The sequence below is a fragment of the Natrix helvetica genome, assembly GCF_964273705.1.
Source record: "Natrix helvetica genome assembly, chromosome: 6".
Taxonomy (NCBI): Eukaryota; Metazoa; Chordata; class Lepidosauria; order Squamata; family Natricidae; genus Natrix; species Natrix helvetica.
The window spans coordinates 3792357-3813794 of NC_138553.1; the positions used below are offsets into that span (position 1 = coordinate 3792357).

At 46.1% G+C, this 21438-nt stretch overlaps 1 protein-coding gene across 2 annotated transcripts in view; it reads left to right on the forward strand.

Moving 5' to 3' along the window:
- Window positions 1-8940, forward strand: part of CHCHD3 (coiled-coil-helix-coiled-coil-helix domain containing 3) — a 184996-nt gene extending 176056 nt beyond the window's left edge. For both annotated transcript variants that reach the window (XM_081957632.1, XM_081957633.1), the window contains exons 7-8: window positions 1078-1213; window positions 8019-8940. In XM_081957632.1, coding sequence (XP_081813758.1) covers window positions 1078-1213; window positions 8019-8042 — 160 coding nt within the window. In that variant the 3' untranslated portion in view covers window positions 8043-8940. The remainder of the gene's footprint in view (window positions 1-1077; window positions 1214-8018) is intronic.
- The last annotated feature ends 12498 nt before the right edge of the window (window positions 8941-21438 follow it).

Here is a 21438-nt window from a genome sequence, read left to right on the forward strand (position 1 = left end):
AAAGGAGAAGGAAGAGGGAGAGAAAGGGAAGGGGGAGAGAGGAAGAAAGAAAGAAAGAAAAGAAAGAAATCTGGGGCTTCTGTCCACAGAACTCAAAGGGAAAAAGATTCCCTTCTACAGATTTTTGAGTAACGCACATGAGAATTAAACGGTTGACCCTCTCCCCACCCGATATCATTCCATATCTAGTGCCCCTCTTTCTGATTACAACCTTCTCTCTGAATTCTCCCCCCCCAAAAAAAAACACTTAAGGAGCCCAACGTACACCTGGATTAAACACATCTCATCTTTTAATCTCCCATCCGAAGAGTGCAGGAGTCAAATCCAAATTTAAGTTTAATTGCTTTGCTTAACAGTGATTCTCTCTGCGTTAGCAGTTGGCACTGGGAGCCCCCGTTAAGCTCCGTCGGATGAGATGAATCACGAGAGCCGTGAGTCATGAAGTCCCAGAAATTATTTGCATGCAACTTCCTTTTCCAATTTTTGGCGGGCCGCAGCAGCTGCAGGATTCGTAACTGCCAGTTTCTGATTAATTTCACATCTTGAGATGCTATAAGTCTAAAGTTGGTCCAAAGCAGAAGTAGGGAAAACATTTATGACTTTTGGACTTCAACCCCCAGAATTCCTGAGCCAGCATGGCCCCCTTGACAACCAGTGGACTTCAACTCCCAGAATTCATGGCTGACTCAGGAATTCTGGGAGTTGAAGTCCACAAGTCTTAAAAGGGCCATTGTTCCCTACTCCTGGTCCAAAACATTGTGGGGATGTTTCCCAAAGAAACTCAGTGCGGGTTGTCCGTGACTTAGCACCACAATTGAGCCCAAAATTTTCTCTTGCTAAGCGAGACAGATGTTAAGCGAATTTTTCCCTATTTTGCAAGGTTTGCAATGGACAATCAAACCATTTGTCTAAAACGGTGCAGGGTCTCCCGCTTGAGCAGGGGGTTGGACTAGAAGACCTCCAAGGTCCCTTTCCAAGTCTGTTATTGTCTTCTTCTGAGTCTTCAGGCGCATATCTTCACCAGTGAGAACAATTCTTTGACGTGTGGTGTGTCTTTTTTTTTGTCTCCTCATCCAGGCGATACAAGGCTGACCCCGTGTGTGTCGATCTCCAGAACCAGATCTTCCAGTGCTACCAACAGAACCCAAAGGAGACCCTCAGCTGCTCAGCTTTGGCTGCCGAATACTTCAAGTGTGTCCAGCACGCTCGGCAGGTGGGCACAAACGTTGAGCTCTTCTTCGCACTCGGCTCGTTGTGATTGCGATGGGATGACCACGCCCAACCAACCCTAACTCACCCCCATTGTGTTACATTACATTATGCTGGCCAGTTTGGCCCTGCGGTTAAGGCACCAGGCTAGAAAGTGGGAGACTGGGAGTTCTAGTCCCGCCTTAGCCGCGAAAACTGGCTGGGTGATTTTGGGCCAGTCGCCAGGAGGCAGTGAGTTCTAGTCTCACCACTTCCCAGGGTTGTTGATGTGGTGGGGAAAATATGTCATGCACTGTTTTATGATATTTTGATGTCACCAGATGCCTTGTCAAATTAGCCAAATTTTAACTCCGTGGAAGTCGTGGGTCCTGGATTTTGGATGCTTTCTGTAAATTAGCCCATTTGAGGTACCTTGAGTGAAAATGTTTTGTCGTAACACACCTAAGAATATGTAAAAAAGTCATATCCCTAAAACTGAGCCCTGAATTGGATGCTGAGATGCTGCGTTCACTGGTTGTTGTGGCTTGTCGGTCCCCGGCCCCTTCAGCAGCCGAATTGGAGGAGGAGGAGGAGGAGAATGCGTAGGAATCAGGGTCAGCATCACGGCAACCTTGCAGCTCCGAGGGGGAAGAGGGAAGGGAGCTGTCAGAGAGAGAGAGAGAGACAGAGGCGGAGCCTGGGCCGTCCGTCAGCCCCCAGATGGAGAGTCAACAGCCCCCAGGCCTGGAGGCGGCTGATGAGGAAGAGGAGGAACAGCTGGGTCCAGTGCCTGACGCTTGGATGCGCAGAAGGCAGAGGAGAGGAGAGCAGTGGAAATCTATGGGACGGTCCTTGGGACGGAAGAGCCACTGCTACTAGCGAAGCCCCACCCTAGCTCTGGGGATCAAAGGCAGGGGGCAGAGATGAATAGATGTGGCAGAGGAGAGGAGAGCAGTGGAAATCTATGGGCCGGTCCTTGGGACGGAAGAACCACCACTGCTGGAGAAGCCCCACCTGAGTTCTGGGGATCAAAGGCAGGGGGCGGAGATGAATAGGTGTGGCAGGCAACTATTCATCTCCCTGTTGGATGGACTTGTCAGCCTGCGAGAAAAACTTTTTGACATTCCCAATAAAGGAATCTTTTGAGTGCACTTCAGAGGGGTTAGGGTTAAGGTTAGGGTTATGTCATGTTTGTGGAGCTGGGTCAGAACACTGCTGGGCTGTGGTTGTCCAAGTCCGGTCTAAGCTCAAGACTTTCTATAGGAGAAAAATAGGCAGAACTGGTGGCGGAGTTAAATGCATCATTAGCTTAGAACAGTGTTTCTCAAACTTGGCGACTTTAAGTCCTGTGGACTTCAACTCCCAGAATTCCCCAGCATGCTGGCTGGGGGATTCTGGGAGTTGAAGTCCACAGGACTTAAAGTCGCCAAGTTTGAGAAACACTGGCTTAGAATCATTGCATTTCCACAAATGGTCCAAATCCAATCCCTCTTGACTTCGTTAACCCTTAACGGGCACCAATTTCGTGTTGAACTTAAGTGGACAGGATTCTTGTGCGTAGGCTCGAGTACAGGTACTCCTCGACTTACAACCATTCGTTTAGCGACCGCTCAAAATTACAACGGCCCTGAAAATAAATGACTTACGACCGTTTTTCACACTTAACAACTATTGCAGCATCCCCATAGTCGCGTGATCAAAATTCGGAGGCTTGGCCACTGGTTCATATTTATGATGGTTGCAGTCTCCCGGGGTCAAGCGATCATCTTTTAAGATAAGCAAAGCCAAGGGGGAGGCCAGATTCACTTAACAACCATGTTAAGCACCGATTCGCTTAGCCACTGTGGGGAGAAGGTCGTAAAATGGAGCACAAAACCTCATTTAACAGTCTTGCTTAGTAGTTGAAATTTTGGGCTCAGTAGTTTTGGGTCGTAAGTCGAGGACTAGCCGTAAATCTACCCCGCAACCTAACCAACGCACCTGATTCTTTGCACCTGACACTTTCCCTGGATGGATAATTTGCCAAGCCGTCCTCTGAAATCAGCCGCTGTTCGACATTTTGTGAGTTTTTGCTCCCTTCTCATCTTTTCACGAAGAGGATGTAGAAAATGGCTCTCCGCCAGCAGCTCTTGGGTAAGATTGCCAGCAGCGGCCACGGCGCGTCCGTTTGGCTCGTCGCGAGCCCTGCTTTTTTAAATTAAACCCTCTTGTGGTTTTCTTTTTTTATTATTCCGTCTTTCCCAAGTTGGCCCAGCAGCCAATGTACTCTCTTAAGTCCCTCTCGGACGGACGAGACCCGGTCCAGGAAGGCCGTTTTGGCTGGAGCACCTCTCGTTCTCTTCCTTTGTGGCTCTGCGCATCCAGAGTGAGCGAGCGCGATGATAATGGCCATGGAGGCAGTCGGCCAAAGTTTCTTTTTACTACTGAGTTTTGTCTCGAGAGTGCCGGAAACTGGCAGCGACCATCTGGAAGGAGCAGGGAAAGGAAGACAATTAGGGCATCTGTACTCACACAGCTTTCCTGGCATTTTCAAGTTGCTCGTTCGATACTCCCCATTTGTAACACTCACAACGGAAGAGAAATGGAGGACGCTTCTCCACGCGGCTTAGCTGGCACAAGAAAACACATCGGAAGCAGGTTTCTCGGAATCTTTCCCCCAAAACACTTAGGTGTATACAGGTAGTCCTCGGCTTATGACTGCCTGTTTAGTAACCCCTCGAAGTTACAATGGCACTCCAAAAAGCGAACGATGAATGTTTTTTCACACTTAACGATGGTTGCAGGATCCCCATGGTTAGTGATCTGAATTTGGACACTTGGCAATTGGTTCATATTTATGACGGTCGTGGGGTCCCAGGGCCACACGATCCCCTTTTGCAATCTTTCGTCAAGTGAAATCAAGGGAGAATTTCTTATATTATTATTAACATGCTCTGATGCTAAGGAGTTAGATGTTCTACTCCCCCTCCCCACTTGAAAAGAATTCTGTTCCAACTGCCACTTGGGCATGGGCGTGACCAGCATGTGATTCATCCGGCCTGTGGGCTGGGAGTTTTAGACATTCTACTCCCCCTCAAAACGCTCTGATGCTAAGGAGTTAGACTGAGGGAGAGAAGGGGATAAGATTCACTTAACAACTGTGTGGCTAACTGAACAACTGCAGTCATTCACTCAGCAGTGGTGGCAAGAGAGGTCGTAGAATGGCGCAAAGGCTTCTTTAGCAACTGTCTCACTTAGCGACAGAAATGTTGGGCTTGATGGTGGTCTCAGGTCGAGGACCAGCAGTACTACATACAGGTTGTCCTTGACTTACGACCGGTTGCTTTAATGACCGTTTGAAGTGGTGACAGACCCCCCCAAAAAGGGGACTTCACAACCCAGATTTGAAATTCCACAATTGGGGCCCTGCTGGTGACCGAACTTTGGGCTCTTGCTCACACGGCCTCATTTAGAGCAGTTTGCAGCGTCTTGCTCTCTGTGAGTATGTTTTACACTCATTTCCAGCTTTCCACACAACTGCCCCACGGCAAACCTTTGACCCTGAGCTTCTCTTCTGGGGTGTTGGCTCTTCCTCCCAGCTTAACATCATTTGCAAATTTGATGAGTTCCTCTTCTACTCCCTCATCTAAGTCATTTATGAAGATATTGAAGAGCACTGGGCCTAAGACAGAACCTCGTAGTATCCCACTGCTTACTTTCCTCCATGGGGACGTAGCGCCGTTAAGGACTACTCGTTGAGTATGGTTTTTCAGCCAGTTGCAAATCCATCTGGGGGTGACGCTATCTATCCCACCTTTTTTTCTAGCTTACCAAGAAGTAGGTTGCGGTCTACTTTGTCGAATGCCTTGCTGAAGTCTGTCTATTATGTCCACAGTATTTCGCTGGTCTACTAATTTAGCCACTCTGTTGAAGAATGAAATAAGATAGGTTTGGCATGATCTGTTTTTAACAAACCCATGCTGAACTGCTAGTTATTACTTTACTCATTCCTAGATGTGGGCAGATCTGATTGGTCTATAGCAGGGGTGTCCAAACTTGGGAACTTTAAGACTTGTGGACTTCAACTCCCAGAATTCCCCAGCCAGCCATGCTGGCTGGGGAAATCTGGGAGTTGAAGTCCACAAGTCTTAAAGTTCCCAAGTTTGGACACCCCTGGTCTATAGTTTCCTGGGTCGGTCTATTGAGTATAGTCTGTCAGCCAGTTTCAAATCCATCTTGGGGTGTGTGTGTGTGTGATACTGCCTATCCCATTTTTTTTCTAGCTTACCAAGACATTAGTTAATATTCTGTTAATATAACCTTGGAATAAAGTGATAGAACTTACAACGCTGCTGAAAAAAAGTGACTTAACGACCGGTCCTCGCCCTTACAACTGTCGCCGCGTCCCTGCAAGTCACAGGATCAAAATTTGAGTCACAGATTTCGTACGATTGCAGCATCCCCGGAGGGGGGGGGGTGTTGTCCCATGAATACCACTGGCAACCTTCCCAGCTGGCCCTCACTCAGCAAAGTCAGTGGGGGAAGCCGGATTCGCTCAATGACCCAGCGCTTCACTTAACGACTGTGGTGATTTGTTTCACGGCAAAAAAAAAAAGGTGTAAAATTGGGCGCGGCTCACCGAACCACCGCCATGCTTAACCACAGACGGGTGTGAGACGTTGTGGTTGTGAAATCATGAGCTACCTGCAGTGTTGCTTCTCTGGTCTACCTCGCAGGGCTCAACCAGCTCCCGAAAGTGCCCCAGAAGCTCTTTATCTGCCTCTCAGAGTTGCGTTTACAGTTCTGACTGATGTCGGTGCCCGGAATAATTTGGCAAGCAAGCAAGAGTTTTGTTTATAATCAGGTGAAGCGTCCAACGTGAGCAAGGTTTCTGAGCAATTAATCCAAAATGATGCAGGTGTAGCCGCGGAAGCTTCAAACGCCTGAGAGGAGCCCACCCACCCACCCCGCATGCGCCCCGCTCAATCTTCCTTGTGTCACGCAGGGCTTCTCCCCCCCCCCCCAGGCAGAAAAATTGGGGGTTTCTTCCAAAGTCAGCAAACTGCAGGTGATGGAGAATGGCCTGTAGTTTTTTTGGGCTCACCTGTTGGGATACCTGAAAGGAAGGTGTAGAGAGCCGATCGGTTCTCCCCCCCCTCCGTAGCCCAAACACACAGAGAGAGAGAGAGAACGATCGCTCCTCTGAAAAACACCACAATGAAGGAAGGCAGTGGTGGAGTTTGTGCAGCACAGCCACTAACAAAAGGTGGGATGCAGCTAAAATAAAATAAAAACGAAATGAAATGAAAATGGATAAAATCAAGGAACGAAAAATAAAAGAATCAAACGAGTAAAACAACGTAAAATAATAAGAAAGTAAAAAAAAAAAAGATATAACAAAGCAAAAATTACAATAAAATAGAAAAGGAAAGAAATAAAAAGAAAATGAACTAATCAATAAAATAATGAAGGGTAAAATTTTAAAAAAATGAAAGAAATTAAAGAAATAAAAATAAATAAATGAAATAAGAGGGTAGGCAGAAGATATCATGCCCAAGAAAGTTTTGGATCTGGCTATTGGGAGATTCTGCAGCAGGGAAATAGAAGGTTTTGGCAACATGGCGCTGAACTCCTCTTCCTCCCTTGGATCCCGTCCAAAAGGCTTGGTGATGAAGCTGTTCGGAGCTGCAGACCTTCTTCACCCAAAAGACACCAGGCCATCTTCTGTTGAGGGGGGGGGGGGGAATATGGGTGGATAATTCTGTGTTGCTTGTTTGATCGATTTTTATCCCGTCTGTTATTCTAAATAACTCAAGATATCCAACATCCCTCCTTCCTCTCTTCCGCACAACAACAGGCCCAAATTCACCCACCTGCCTTTCATGCCTGAGGCGGGACTAGGACTCCCCATCTCCTGATGATTGGCCCAAAGTCACCCAGCCTCCTTTATCGCCTAAGGCGGGACTAGAACCTACCGTCTTCTTGTGATTGGCTCAAAGTCACCCAGCCTCCTTTCGTGCCTAAGGCGGGACTAGAACTCATTGTCTCCTTGTAATTGGCCCAAAATCACCCAGCTGTCTTTCACTCCTAAGGCGGGACTAGAACTCCCATTTTCTAGCCTGGGGCTTCAACCTATAGACCAAATTGGCTCTCCATTCTACTATAGATAAGGCTTCATACCAGGTTTTCTAGCTCGGCTTCTTTCGGTGGCACAGTGGTCAGAGTGCAGTACTGCAGGCCACTTCTGCCTGCCTGCAATTTGGCAGTTCGAATCTCACCAGGCTCAAGGTTGACTCTTCCTTCAATCTTTCCGAGGTGGGTAAAATGAGGAGCCAGATTGTTGGGGGGCAAGAGGCTAACATTTTAAACCACTTAGAGAGGGCTGGAAAAGTACTGTATGTTAGGGATATAGCCCTAGGCTTGGCTTGGCAATGTATATAAGCTATGATTACTTTACTGTTACTTTAAATGATTCAGAGATGTAATTGGCCTGTTACCTCAAGCAGCTTTAAGAGGGAGCCAGAATGGCTGTTAGCTCTCTGTTTTGTTAGAAGCTGATCGGTGTATACTGAGGTATTGTGGTTTGCTACTGTTTAGCTATACTTTGTGTGTTAGACTGACTATTTTGATAACTGAATTACTGAACCGTGTATGACTTGGACTGTTAATCAGACTCTGAATACTTCTATATTTCTACATAGTAAACTACTATATTTTTATACTATTCAGTGTCTCTGTATGCTGGTTTGTGCATGCTAAACTAGGTCTATAAGTCTTAAGTGCTATTGCTATTCTGATTTTTCTTTCTTTTTCCCACCCTTGATTCCCCCCCCCCCCCTTTTCTCTTGCAGTGCAACGCTGGCCGGGGAGGCTAACATCTGCCGCGCACAGCGCATCCTTCCCACCCCTTCGATTCTAGCAGCTGGAAGGATGGGGAGGCGGGTTATTCCGGAACGATCCAACACCCCACAGGTGGAAAGTGCACCATCTCCAGAAGACCCAAATCGACAGCTGTGGGCTGTGGCATCATGGCTACTACGTTCATCTCCTTAGGCTAGGATCGGCGTAATGCATAACCCTCTTAGTAGTAATTGAAGGGAAGGGAAGGCCCAACCTCACCTGACCTTAAGACAGAGGCATCCAGCCTGGGTAACTTTAAGACCTGGGGACTTCCAGCTCCCAGAATTCCCCAGCCAGCCATGCTCCCTGGGGAATTCTGGGAGTTGAGGTCCACAAATCTTAACAGTCGCCAAAGTTGGATACCCCCTGCCTTAGGGAAAGAGATCTTCGCGGGGAAAGTGGTGGTTTAATTTATTGCAGAACGACCATCTTGGTTGCTCTGAATCCCGGCGGTGCTAGAATTGTGTCTCCGAAACCTCCGCAGCACAGAAAGTTCCCTTGATTTGCAAATCATGATTAAGGCGTCTGGTTACATCCTTGTAACGTACCAGCGAGCTGAAACTAAGTTACTGACAATTATGTATCTGTAATAAAAGGGCGTGGGGTGTTTTTTTTTTTTTTGGCACAACAGGCCGCAAGATCTCGGCTGATCTTCTTCCGGGAACAGGGAAGAGAATGCAAATGGGCGCAGGAAATTGTCACACACACACACACACATCCTTTGTGAAGCGCTGAAGCTGCCGTTTATTTTATGGATTGATTGATCAGACTTGGAAATTGCCCCCTCCTAACTTTCCTACTATTTACTTTCGTGTTCTCTCTGTATGCCATATTGTAAACTAATTAAAAAAATTAAGACTTAAAAAAAAAGAATCGCCTATCCGTCTCTTAGAGGGTTGCTGGGCAGTGTACCTCTAAAAACATTAAAGGGATAAAAACAGTACGGAAAATTTGGGGGGGAAAAGCCGAGATAGATAATATTCATTCATTCATTCATTCATTCATTCATTCATTCATTCATTCATTCATTCATTCATTCATTCATTCATTCATTCATTCATTCATTCACTGAGTTCAGCCTTTTTTAAAGCCATTTTTTGCCCTCCCCAGGCTCTGTAGGCTTTATAAGAGCCTGGGGAGGGTGAAAACAGCCTCCCCTTCCCCCCGTAGGGTCATTTTTCATCCTCTGGAGCCTTCAGTGAAGCCTCCTGAAGGTCCCTGAAGGCTCCGGAGGGCTTAAACCGGCCCTATCAGCAAACTGGAAGTCTGTTCCCAAACTTCCGGTTTGCCCATAGAACCGTTTTTTTGCACTCCGGAGGCTCCGGGGAAGCTTCTGAAGCCTCCGGAGGGCCTCGGGAGGGGCAGGGGAGGCTGTTTTCGCCCTCCCCAGGCTCCTATAAAGCTTCTGGAGCCTGGGGAGGGCGAAAAAAGCATGCAAAAAAGGGGGTCGCGCCTGTCATGCACGCATGCGCACTGGGGGGTCGTGCATTACATTATGGGTGTGGCACGCCTGCACACAACCCCCCTGCGCTCCCCCCGCTTATGGCAATCAAGCCAAAAAAGGTTTGCCATCGCTGGCTTAGATGGTACTTTAAACAATGCATGATAATGGCAAACGGTAAGCCAGCCAAATTGATTATGCTTGCAGACCTGCAAACCATGAAAAAGGGTGACTTAGCTAATTCCTAGATAAACACGGCTTCGGGAATCAAATCATGGATAACATCTACGATCCGCCTTCCGGAGGCACGTCTTCCAGCCTTTCTCCTTTGACGTTTCCTGCTAGGCAAAATGCTAAGTTTTAACTGGAACCTTTGCAGGAATCCAATATTCCTTTCAGCCTCCGAAAGACTTCTCCAGGAGTTAGTTAGGCTCGCTCCTCACGGCACCACTTCCCTCCCCCCCCCCATTTAATTCATCAAGATAGCCTGATCTCGCCAGAGCTCTGCCGTCGCGGCACCAGCTTGCCCTTCAATCAATGTCAGTTGCCTTAACTGTCTTCGATCAGCATCAATCAAGCCAGCAGCAACCTTAAGAGTGAAATTCTACACTCAGCTCTTTTTTCTTATAAAAGGTCCTTTGTTCACCTGCTTGTGGTTTTCACAGGTAAGCGTCACAATAACTCGGGGGGGTATCTAACCTTGGCCACTTTAAGACCTGTGGACTTCAACTCCCAGAATCCCCCAGCCATAATACTTTAAGAGGGGAGGAGTTCCACACCCAGAATCCCCAGCCAGCATGCTTTAAGATAGGTGGACTTCCACTCCCAGAATCCCCCAGCCAGCACGCTTTAAGAGGGGAGGAGTTCCACACCCAGAATCCCCCAGCCAGCACGCTTTAAGATGGGTAGAAGTCCACTCACAGAATCCCCTTAGTTGTTTCCTTCTGGCAGCTCTGCATATGCGCACACTGGGAACAGGCTCCAGCTGTTGTTCTGCCTCACTGATGTCCGACTGTGAAGGCAGCTGATAACTGGCATATGGCTCTGGCCCCCTCTCTGCCTCCGACACAGAGCCCTCCTCAGAGCCCTCCCCAGACTCCAGGACTGGCCCAGGTTCCCCCACAAACTCCTCACTGTCTGAATCTGCCACCAGCTCTGCTTGTGGGCCACAACACTCACAAATTCAAGGTTGCAAAAAGCGAGATCTCTATTCGGGAATCAAATTTCATTTACATGTGAAAAGAACTCGGATGTGTTGCTTTTATCGTGACGGTTACCCAGTGTGCATTGATTTCCTGCAGGAACTCTGCAGAATGTAGAAAGCGTTGGGGGGGGGAAGCCCACCCTGCATTTCTAAGGCGAAAGTGGGTCCTTAGTTAGGGAGCATCGCAGAAGGGACCTTGGAGGTCTTCTAGTCCAACGGTCCCCAACCATTGTGGATTAGCAGCCTGGCTGGGACGCGGGTGGGCGAGGGGCACCGGACCGCACATAAGTCTTGACGACTGTCAAATGCATAAGTCACGTGACCAACTTGAACTTATTTGTGGTTTTTTTGTTTTTTGTTTTTTTGTTTTTTATTGGATTTATATGCCGCCCTTCTCCCAAAGGACTCAGGGCGGCGTACAACATTAAAAAACACACATCCCAAAAGTTAAAAAGAAATTAAATACATATTAAAAAAAAAAAACCAAGCCGAATTTATGACATTTTACAACTTATGACTTTTTTTACGCTGGTCCTTAAGTGAACACAGCGATTGTAAAGCGGCCACCCTGGCGGTGAAGCAGATGCCACAGTCACTAAGTGAACCGATGGTTTGCTATGCGCGTGGCGTGTAGAGAAGAGCGACAAAGATGGTGAAGAGCTGAGTGGCTAAGGTTTTGTTTAGCCCAGGGGTCGGCAACCTTAAACACTCAAAAGAGCCACAAAGGTCCTAAGCGGAAGCCCCCGATTTAATTCTGGAGCCAACCGGAAATCCAGTTCCACCACCATAGAATCTCCTCCTAGCACGGCGCTCTTTTTCCTCTGCCGACCGGAAGTCCTTCTCTTCTTTCTCCCCTCCCCCTCCAACCATAGAGTCTCCTCCTAGCGCATTGCCCTTTTTCCTTTGCTGACCAGAAATCCGGTTCCCCCACCATAGAGTCTCCTCCTAGTGCGGCGTCCTTTTTCTTCCTCTACCTGTCCTAACCGAAAGCCCTATCAATTGTGATGCCGACCGGCGAAAGGGAGCCGCAGCAGACGGATGAAAGAGCCACATGCGGCTCCAGAGCCACCGATTGCCGACCTCTGGTTTAGCCTAAAGAAGAAAAGTTAATATGGCTTCCTTAATTGGACATTTAAACTGTTTTCTCCAAGACCCATCGGATAGATTCACACGACACACTAAACCTGATTGGTTTCAAGTTCTGCACTTGTTTTTTGTACGTGGGTGTGAGATTCGTTTCTGTTTGGGGTATTTCTTTTTCAAAGTATTGTGTGAACTCAGAAAAATGGGTCTGTTCGGGAATCGGATTAAACAAATTGAGTGAACACAGACCCTTGTTATGGCTAGAGATGATTTTAAATGAATTTTGCTTCCTCTTTTAATCCATTTAATATGGCGCTTGCTTATTATGCTACTGTTTTTTAGATGCTTTAGTAAGTGTGTTGCCTCAGGGGCCTTTTCTCTCTGGAAGGCACAGTTAATACATCATTTTATAAATAAATACGGCCCCGTTTCATCTGTAAATACCAGAAATGGGATCAGTGCCCTTTTTAATATAAAGTACATGTCTTCCATTACATTTCAACTTTACTATGTCGAGTTTTGCAAAGGTGAAACTCAAGATATAAAGGGTAAAATATAAATTTGGGTGGAAGCTTGTTTCTTACCGACAAGCTATGCATTCCTGACGAACCCTTTTCATAAAAATGAACCAAAAGAGGGATTTTTGGGGGTGGGAAAAATGCTTTCCATCCTTGGAATGTTTAAGGAACAAAATCAGTTAACGTGGATTGATTAAACATTTGGGTACAACTGTTCAATACCTCTTAGCATTTCATTATCAAAATGTTACCATCTGTGAAACAGTCAACTAAGTATAATAACTAAAAATAATAATTTTCATCCCCCTAAAAATCTCATTTTGCGGGCCTTAATTCAGCAAGTTCATCAATAACCCTGTTTAATTAATCTTGGTTGGGTTTATTTCGGCACAAATATTCCATCTTCCGTTGCAATAACTCCCAAGTCTATAATCTTGAGGCCATTAGGAGCAAAACTCATCAATTTAGCAAGACGCCTTTTCAAGAAAACCAACTATGAATGGAGAAATGCAAAATCACAGTGAGTTGTCACCAAATAATACAAAGATTTTGAGCTCAGATAAACAATGTTGTGAGTCAAGGACTACCTATAGAACGATTCCTGTCTTGAACAGGGGATTGGACTAAATGATCTCCAAGGTCCCTTCCAACACTGTGATTCTATGATTTATAGGCAAAGATGGAGTGAAATTACTCTGGTCAGAAGCTGCAGAAAAAATGTGGGAATTCACTAAAAAAAAGTGACTTATGAACATTTCCCACTCTTACGACCATTGCAGCATCCTCGTGATCCTCAAAATTCAGATGCTTGGCCACTGACTCATGATGGTTACCAAGTCCTGGCATCCTGTGATCCCCTTTTGCGACCTTCTGACAAGCAAAGTCCATGGGGGAAGTCCGATTCACTTAACAACCATGTGACTAACTTAACAGCTGCAGGGATTCACTTAACCAGCGTGGCGAGAAAGGTCATAAAACGGGAGCAAACCTCACTTAGCAAATGTCTCGCCAGCAACAGAAATTCTGGGCTCAATTGTGGCCGTAAGTCGAGGACCACAAGGAATAGTTCAGCAGCCCCGCGAGAGGCAGTGTCAACGCGAAAAGGAAGAAGAGACCCAGGACGGCAAGGCTGCAGGGACATTTTCCTATCTTGATATGTCTTTATTTAAATAATTTATTGGTCTCCAGCCCCCCCAAAGCTGAGGAGTTGCAATCAATCAGGGCGAGCCAAGGACGGAGATGATCTGTCTCTAATAAGAGAAGATGAAAAATGCATGAAAGATCAAATGGAAGAAAATGCAATAGAAAAAGACGGGAGCCGTTCTCTAAATCTTGCCTGGGGATCCGTTGCGCAGGCTGAGTCGCTTTGCAGATTGACAGATTCCCCCTTTTAAATAAACAAACAAATAAATAAAAAGGAGGGGGGAAGTTTGGAGGCTAAATAGGAAGTTGTAAAAAAAATGCCTGAGGTTTGGGTCGGAATTGTAAGTCACCCAGAAATAAATAAATAAGAATAATAGCACAGTTATTACTCAACACAGTTCAGCTGTTCAGCAGTGACATCAAAATGAACTTTGGACTTGAAAAATGTGCTATATTATCCATGCAGTGAGGAAAAATGGAAAGAGCAGAAGGTCTAGAACTAGGAAATGGAAATATATGAAAGCATTAGCAAAGGATGATGGTTACAAGTACCTAGGCATGTTGGAAGCAGATAATGTCTTGAATGGAAAAGTCAAAGAGTCAACGCAAAAGGAATACATCAGGAGGGTCCGCAAAATATTAAAATCAAAGCGGAATGCTGGAAACATAATTAATACCATTAATACATGGGCAGTTCCAGTGATATGCTACTCAGCTGGAATCATCAACTGGACTCTGGCTGAACTGGAATACCTGGACCGGAAACCACTCAAACTTTTGAATATGTACCACGCTTTCCATCCACGAAGTGACATCCACAGGTTGTACCTGCCAAGAAAAATAGGGGGCAGGGGGCTATTGCAAATCCATCAAACTGTAGAAGAAGAAGAACGAAGTTTGAATGATGATGTGAACCAAAGTACAGAAAAATTGCTGCAGGCTGTGAAAACGGAGAACAGCATAAAAACAACAGAAACAAAGGCAGAATATAAGGAAAAACAGCTGGATGACAGATTAAATAGATGGAAAACCAAAGCTTTGCATGGACAGCACTTGAAAAACATTGAAGGGAAATGTGATGACAACTTGACGTGGACATGGCTTAAGATGGGAACTATCAAGAAAGAAACGGAAGGTTTAATACTGGCTGCTCAAGAACAAGCACTACAAACTAATGCCATGAAAGCGAAGATACAAAAATCCACTGACAACCCAAACTGCCGACTTTGCAATAACAAAGTCGAAACTGTTTCACTGCATTTAATATGTGAATGCAGCAAAATTGCACAAACTGATTGCAAAGCTAGACATGGCCGAGTTGCTAAATTAATCCATTGGTCATTATGTAAAAAATATGATTTACCTGTATCCAGAAAGTCATGGGAACATAAAGTGGAAAAAGTTATCGAAAATGAGAAGATGAAGATCTTGTGGGACTTTTGAATACAAACGGATCATCATTTGGAGCACAACACGCCAGAGATCACGGTTGCAGAGGGCCGAAGTGTACAGTTTATTGATATCGCTGTTCCTGGAGATGCCAGAGTCGAAGAAAAAGAACTAGAAAAAATCATGAAATATTGTGATCTGGCCATCGAAACTATACGGCTATGGATGAAGCATGTAAGAGTGATACCTATTGTCATCGGGGCACTTGGCACCATGTCCAAGAATTTTACAAGACACATCCACAAACTGCAGCTTCCTGCAATAACACCAGCGGAGCTGCAAAAAACTGTGCTACTCGGAACATCTTATATTTTAAGAAGGTCCTTGGTTGATCCCTAGGAGGCTGGCAGCAAACCGTATCAACCATTAGCACCAGTCACTGGTATTTGTGATGCATTTTTGAATGTTCAGTTGGCTGAGTTTCATGTTTAATGAATAAAGTATATAATAATAATAAAGCCCCACAACCCCACAGATGAATTAAGATCATTTTTTTTAAAATGTTAGCTGTCGGTAAATCTATGTTTCCCTTTAAAACGTTGGAAAAAAGAATTACCTTTTTATAAAATGCCTTTTGTCCTGACTTGAGGGTGGGGGCAGAATTATTGTTATTCATTTGCCCCCCCCAACAAAAAAAAGTTTAGTATATTAATAGATCTTAATTCCTCTTGGTTATTTTTAACATTTCATTAGAGTCCTTATTCCTGCAGCAAAACTCCCCATAAAAAGACAAAAGGACAAATGGACATTAAAAAGAGACCGGATATTATTGTGGTGTTGTTGTGATTGCCATCTTGCCTTTTTTTGACCTTCTCTTAGGGACACCTCTGGAATGCAACAATTCTGTTCTGTTCAACCTGGAGTTTAAGAGTGAATGAAATGGGAATCTTAGCCATTGTGGTTTATAAACCATCTTATATTGTAGTTTAGCGTGTTGTCTCAATCTTACATTTTGGGTTTTGCTCCCTCAATCGTGTCAAGCGATTTATGACCTAAGAAGACATTTTAAAACGTTTTTTGGGGTAATGTAAGGAGGTGCTTTGGGCATCAAACCAAAATGCATCCCCCTCTTGTGGCTCCCTGTCACTCAAAATATGGGTCACAACTGCCGATGTGCGACACTCGCCAGCATGCGATCTATTGAGCTTTTCGACCCCAGGTTGGCCGACCGTGGATAAATCCAAGAAAAGGAAAGTTTCAGAAGAGAACAGAACATTTAATTGAACTACATATGCTGGTTTTGTGGCCGCTCGGAAATAGTCAGGCATGGGAATAGTTTTGGGGTTCCTGGAGTTTTCTTTTCTGTGGGAAAGGGATCCAAACGGCTCTTTAGTGTTTAAGATGGCCGACCCCTGGTCTAGTTTAAGGAAAAGAAGGTGAGACATGATAGCAGTTTTCCAATATTTGAGGGGCTGCCCCAAAGAAGAGGGAGTCAAGCTATTCTCCAAAGCACCTGAGGGCAGGACAAGAAGCAATGGGTGGAAACTAATCAAGGAGAGAAGCAACTTAGAACTGAGGAGGAATTTCCTGACAGTGAGAACAATGAATCAGTGGAACAGAAATTGCCTCCAGAAGTTGTAAATGCCCCAACACTGGAAGTCTTTAAGAAGATATTGGATAGCCATTTGTCTGGAACGGTATAAGGTTTCCTGTTTGAGCAGGAGGTTGGACTAGAAGACCTTCAAGGTCCCTTCAAACTCAAAAAAATGGATGGAAAATAATCAAGGAGAGAAGCAACCTAGACCTAAGGAGAAATTTCCTGATAGTGAGAACAATCAACCAGTGGAACAACTTGGCTCCAGAAGTTGTGAACGCTCCAACACTGGAAGTCTTTAAGAAGATGTTGGACAACCATTTGTCTTCAGCGGTATAGTGTCTTCTGCTTGAGCAGGGGGTTGGACTAGAAGACCTCCAAGGTCCCTTCCAACTCTGCTACTCTGAAGCCCAGAAGCAGCCTTCAAGCTGAAGATCTCAACCTGAAGCCCTCGGAAGCCGTTTGTGGTTCTCCATCAACATCCATGGTCGTATTTTCAACCATTTCACCGGCGATGCTACCGTCGCAGGGGGGAGAATGCTGGGCTTTGAAAGGAACTTCATTACAATTGAGGGTGGGGGAGGAGAAGAGGGAGCGTTTGTGATGGCTAGCCTGCCCTCCGGGATCACACCGCACCTCCTTCCTAATGGGGCTTAATGCTGCATTAGCTCATAGGGGTGATCTAATTAGTCAGCAATGATGGTGAGGCCATCTCTCCGGAGTTCTTGGAAAGAGGGAAGGTGGGTTTCTGTCAGGTCCTGCAGGCCTCTTGGTCCAGCTTTGATGCAACTCATACCTTTGGTTAACTTGTGGTTCTGGGCAAGGAAGACTTGGGTGGAAATTAGTCCGCTCACCATTAGCATCAGGTGCTTGGCATCATTTCAGGCAGAGAAATTTATTTATTTATTTATTTCTCTCACTCACTCTCTCTCTCTCCCTCCCTCCTCCCTTCCTGATTCATCTCCTTCCCTCTCTTCCTCTCTCACCTTCCCTCTGGCTCTCCTTCCCTCCCTTCCCCAATTCATATTCTCTCTCTCCTCTCCATCCCTCCCCCCCTTCCTGATTAATCTCATTCCCTCTCTCCCTCTCCCTCCTTCCCTCTGGCTCTCCTTCCCTCCCTTCCCCAATTCATATTCTCTCTCTCTCTTCCCTCCCTCCTTCCCAACTTCCTTCCTTCTTTCCTTCCTGATTCATCTCCTTCCCTCTCTTCCTCATTTTCTTCTCCCATCCATTTCCTTCCCTCTCTTCTTCTCTCTCCTTCCCTCTGTCTCTCCTTCCGCCCCTTCCCCAATTCATCATCTCTCTCTTTCTCTTCTTGCTCTCCCTCCCTCCTTCATGATTTATCTCTTTCCCTCTCCTTCCTTCTCTTCCTCTCTCTCCTTCCCTCTGTCTCTCCTTCCCTTCCCCAATTCATATTCTCTCTCTCCTCTCCCTCCCTCCCTCCTTCCTTCCTTCCTGATTCATCTCCTTTCCCCTCTTATCTGAAAGAAGGATAAGGAGAGAAAGAAGGGGGAAGAGGAAGAAGAAGACGGAGGAGGAGGAAGGAGGAGGAGGAGGAGGAAGGAGAAGGAGACATTAGGCTAGAGAATGGTTGTTATCTAATCTGTACTGGCAAAGATTCCGAAGAAGAAGTCATTCCTGGCGTTCCAATCTGGGCCTTCTGTTGGATGTGCATTTATGGCAACTGTGGGGGAGAGGAAAGAGTTTGCAAACTGCCGGCTGACTGAAGGAGATGCACTCGGAAACACCAGCCAACCTTCCCGGCTCCCTTTCCTTGCTGGTTGGCTGCAGGAAATTTCGGTAGTTTCTGGGAATTTTTCCTGGGTGCTTGATTCTCAGTTTGGTGTAGTGGTGAAGGTGCGGACCTAGAAACCAGGAGACGGTGAGTTCTAGTTCCGCCTAAGCCATGAAAGCCATCTGGGTGACTTTGGGCCAATCACCAAGAGACGGTGACAATGGGGAAGCCAGATTCACTTCACAACCGTGTTACTAACTTAACAACTGCAGCAATTCACTTAACAACTGTGGCCTTACTCCTAAGTCGACCCTTGTTCTTTAGCTGCTCCCTTTGTCGGGCAACTCTGCGCATGCGCACACTGGGAACAGGCTCCAGCTGTTCTTCTGCCCCACTGATGTCTGAAGGTAGCTGATAACTGGCATACAGCTCTTTGCCCCCTCTCTCCCTCCGACACAGAGTCCTCGTCTGAGCATTCCCCAGACTCCAGGACTGGCCCAGGTTCCTCCCCAACCTCCTCACTGTCCGTTGGTTTGGGGTGGGGTAGAAATTGTGTTATTTCTTTTTTTTTCATCTAGCATTTGTTCCACATGGTTGCAGGTTGCGTTCATTCACAGTTGCTGTTTAACCGAACATTTAAGATATATTAACACAGAGAAATTGTGTTAATAATTAAAATAAAATCTAAGGCAGCTTACTAGGAACTGGCATGCAAGGAGGCTAAACAGTTGCTGTTGCTATTATGGTATTATCATGGTTGGTTACACACTCCGCCAGATGTTTAGACTGGATCTCGGATTTTTTTTATCCACCCATTGAGTCCTGGGAAATCTTTTGCTGGTGTGAAAGGTCTTGTCAGAACATGTCAACTGTTCCGACTTAAAGCTGTCTTTTGCAATTGACGGGTGGGGATTTTGTCAATGCCCATTAGTCAATTGCCAAAGGCAGTGATACTCAGAATAGCTTAGATCCTTCGATTGCCATTATTGTTATTATTATTATGGTTGTCGGACAGTCAGCCCGATGTTCAGACTGGCACTGGCATTTTATCCACCTCAAGGACCTGAGATGTTGGATGGTGTTGAATGTATCATCGCAGGAGCCCTTGTGCCAGGAATGGCATTCTCAAAGGATTTGAGTCTACAGTGATGTCGGTTTGCCCCCCAACCTCCCCCAGGAAGGGATTGTTGTGGCCCACCAGTGCCCAGCACAGCTGGAAACAGATTCGGACAGTGAGGAGGTTGGGGAGGAACCTGGGCCAGTCCTGGAGTCTAGGGAAGGCTCTGGTGAGGGCTCTGCGTCGGAGGCAGAGAGGCAGCCAGGGCCGTCCGACAGTTATCAGCTGCCTTCGGAGTCAGACATCAGTGAGACAGAAGAACAGCTGGACCCTGTTCCCAGTGTGCACATGCTCAGAGTTGCCAGGCGAAGTCAGTGGTGAAATGCATTTTTTTTTACTACCGGCTTGGTGGGCGTGGCTTGGTGGGCGTGGCTTGGTGGGCGTGGCAGGGGAAGGATACTACAAAATCTCCATTCCCACCCTACTCTGGGGCCAGCCAGAGGTGGCATTTGCTGGTTCTCCAAACTACTGCTGGATTTCACCCCTGAAATGAAGGGAACAGCTAAGGAACAAGGGTGGACTTGGGAGTTAAGGCCACAGGTGGACGGTGAATGGCCCCTCCCAGAGGAAATAAAAGAGGAGCGACAGGGGAGTGGAGTTTGCAGGAGACCATTAATTCATTCCTGCATTTTTGCCAAGCATTGCAGCGTCTGAAAGATATCGGCCTGGCCACTCTCCAAGCCTGATAAAGGTCGGTCATTGTGAACTCTCTTGAAAGATTGTGAGATAGGAAAGACTTTGCGGGAGAGGAATTCTCTATCAATTAAAATAAATAAAAAGGGTTTATCGGGACGAGGACTCGGCTTCGTGCTGCTGGTGAGGCCTCGGTCAAAAGAGGGGTCTGGTTGAGACATGCCAGCATTAAGCTGCAGCAATGCTCTCCCCCTGAACCCCAGCATCTAGGGACTCCCCCGCCCCTCCCCACACTCCAGATTTAACCCTTTCTCCTCCTTGCTTTTTTGCTTCTACATCTGTCTCCCTTCCTCCTAGCGCAAAACTCCAGTCACGAATGAGAGAACGGGCGTAAATTATGCAAATGTATACAAATTGACAACATGTGCATCACTCCGCAGTGGGATTTTGGGTGCACACTGAGCACGCACAGACTTTGCCAAGGCAACAGTTTTTTTTCCCCTGAATCAGTGCCAACTTGGGGGGGGGGAATAAAAATTCACCATCTTCGCTCTGAACTCCGGTGTCTAAAGAAACATCATGATACTCTTCACTTGCTGTCAGATTTCTGCATTCGTCTTCACATCTCAGGGTTTTTCTTGCCTGGGAGAGCTTTAGGGCTCCTCGACTCGCAGCCACAAGTGGGAGAAGAATCCGCGTTGTTAAGCAAGATGCCTGTGAAATGAGTCCGGTCCTCGTGTTACGACCTTCCTTGCCAGGGTTGTTAAGTGAACTACTGCATTGGATGAGTTAGGAACCCGGTTAAGGGAATCTGTCTCTGCGTGTCAGAAGGTCGCAAAATGGGATCGTGTGACACCCCTACCCCACCCCCGGGATGCTGCAACCGTCGTAAGTATGAACAAGTTTGCCCCAAGCAGCTGATCAGTGGGAGACCGCAAAGGTGCAACTGTGAAAAATGGTCATAAGTTACTTTTTTGGGGTGCCGTTGTAACTTCAAACTAAATGAACGGTTGTAAGTCAAGTCTGTTGTCCTTGACTTATGACCAAAATTTGGAGGAGAGTTTCCTTGTTAAGCAAGGTGGCCATTAAGTGAATCACAGCCAATTCTGACCCCTCCCTCTTTTAATAAATATAAAATATAACTTGGTGGAGTTATATTTATGGAATACGGTATGTATGTATGTATGTATGTATATATGTATATGTATATGTATATGTATATGTATATGTATATGTATATGTATATGTATATGTATTTATTTTTAATATTATGAACTCCCTGGCATCTTTTATTCATCCGATATGGAAGGTCCTTTGGGCATCCCATGGTCGGCAACTCTCTGCCCATCCATAAACATTTGGGAAAATATCTCTTTTAGAGAAAAGAAGGAAAAGTTATTTCTGTGTGAGAATTTTAGATTTGGTCCTTTTGTTTGCAAACGAGTGAGCAGTGGACACGGTTCTCATTTTGTAGGTATTGAAAATGTGATTAACCATTAATTGGTCAACTTCCC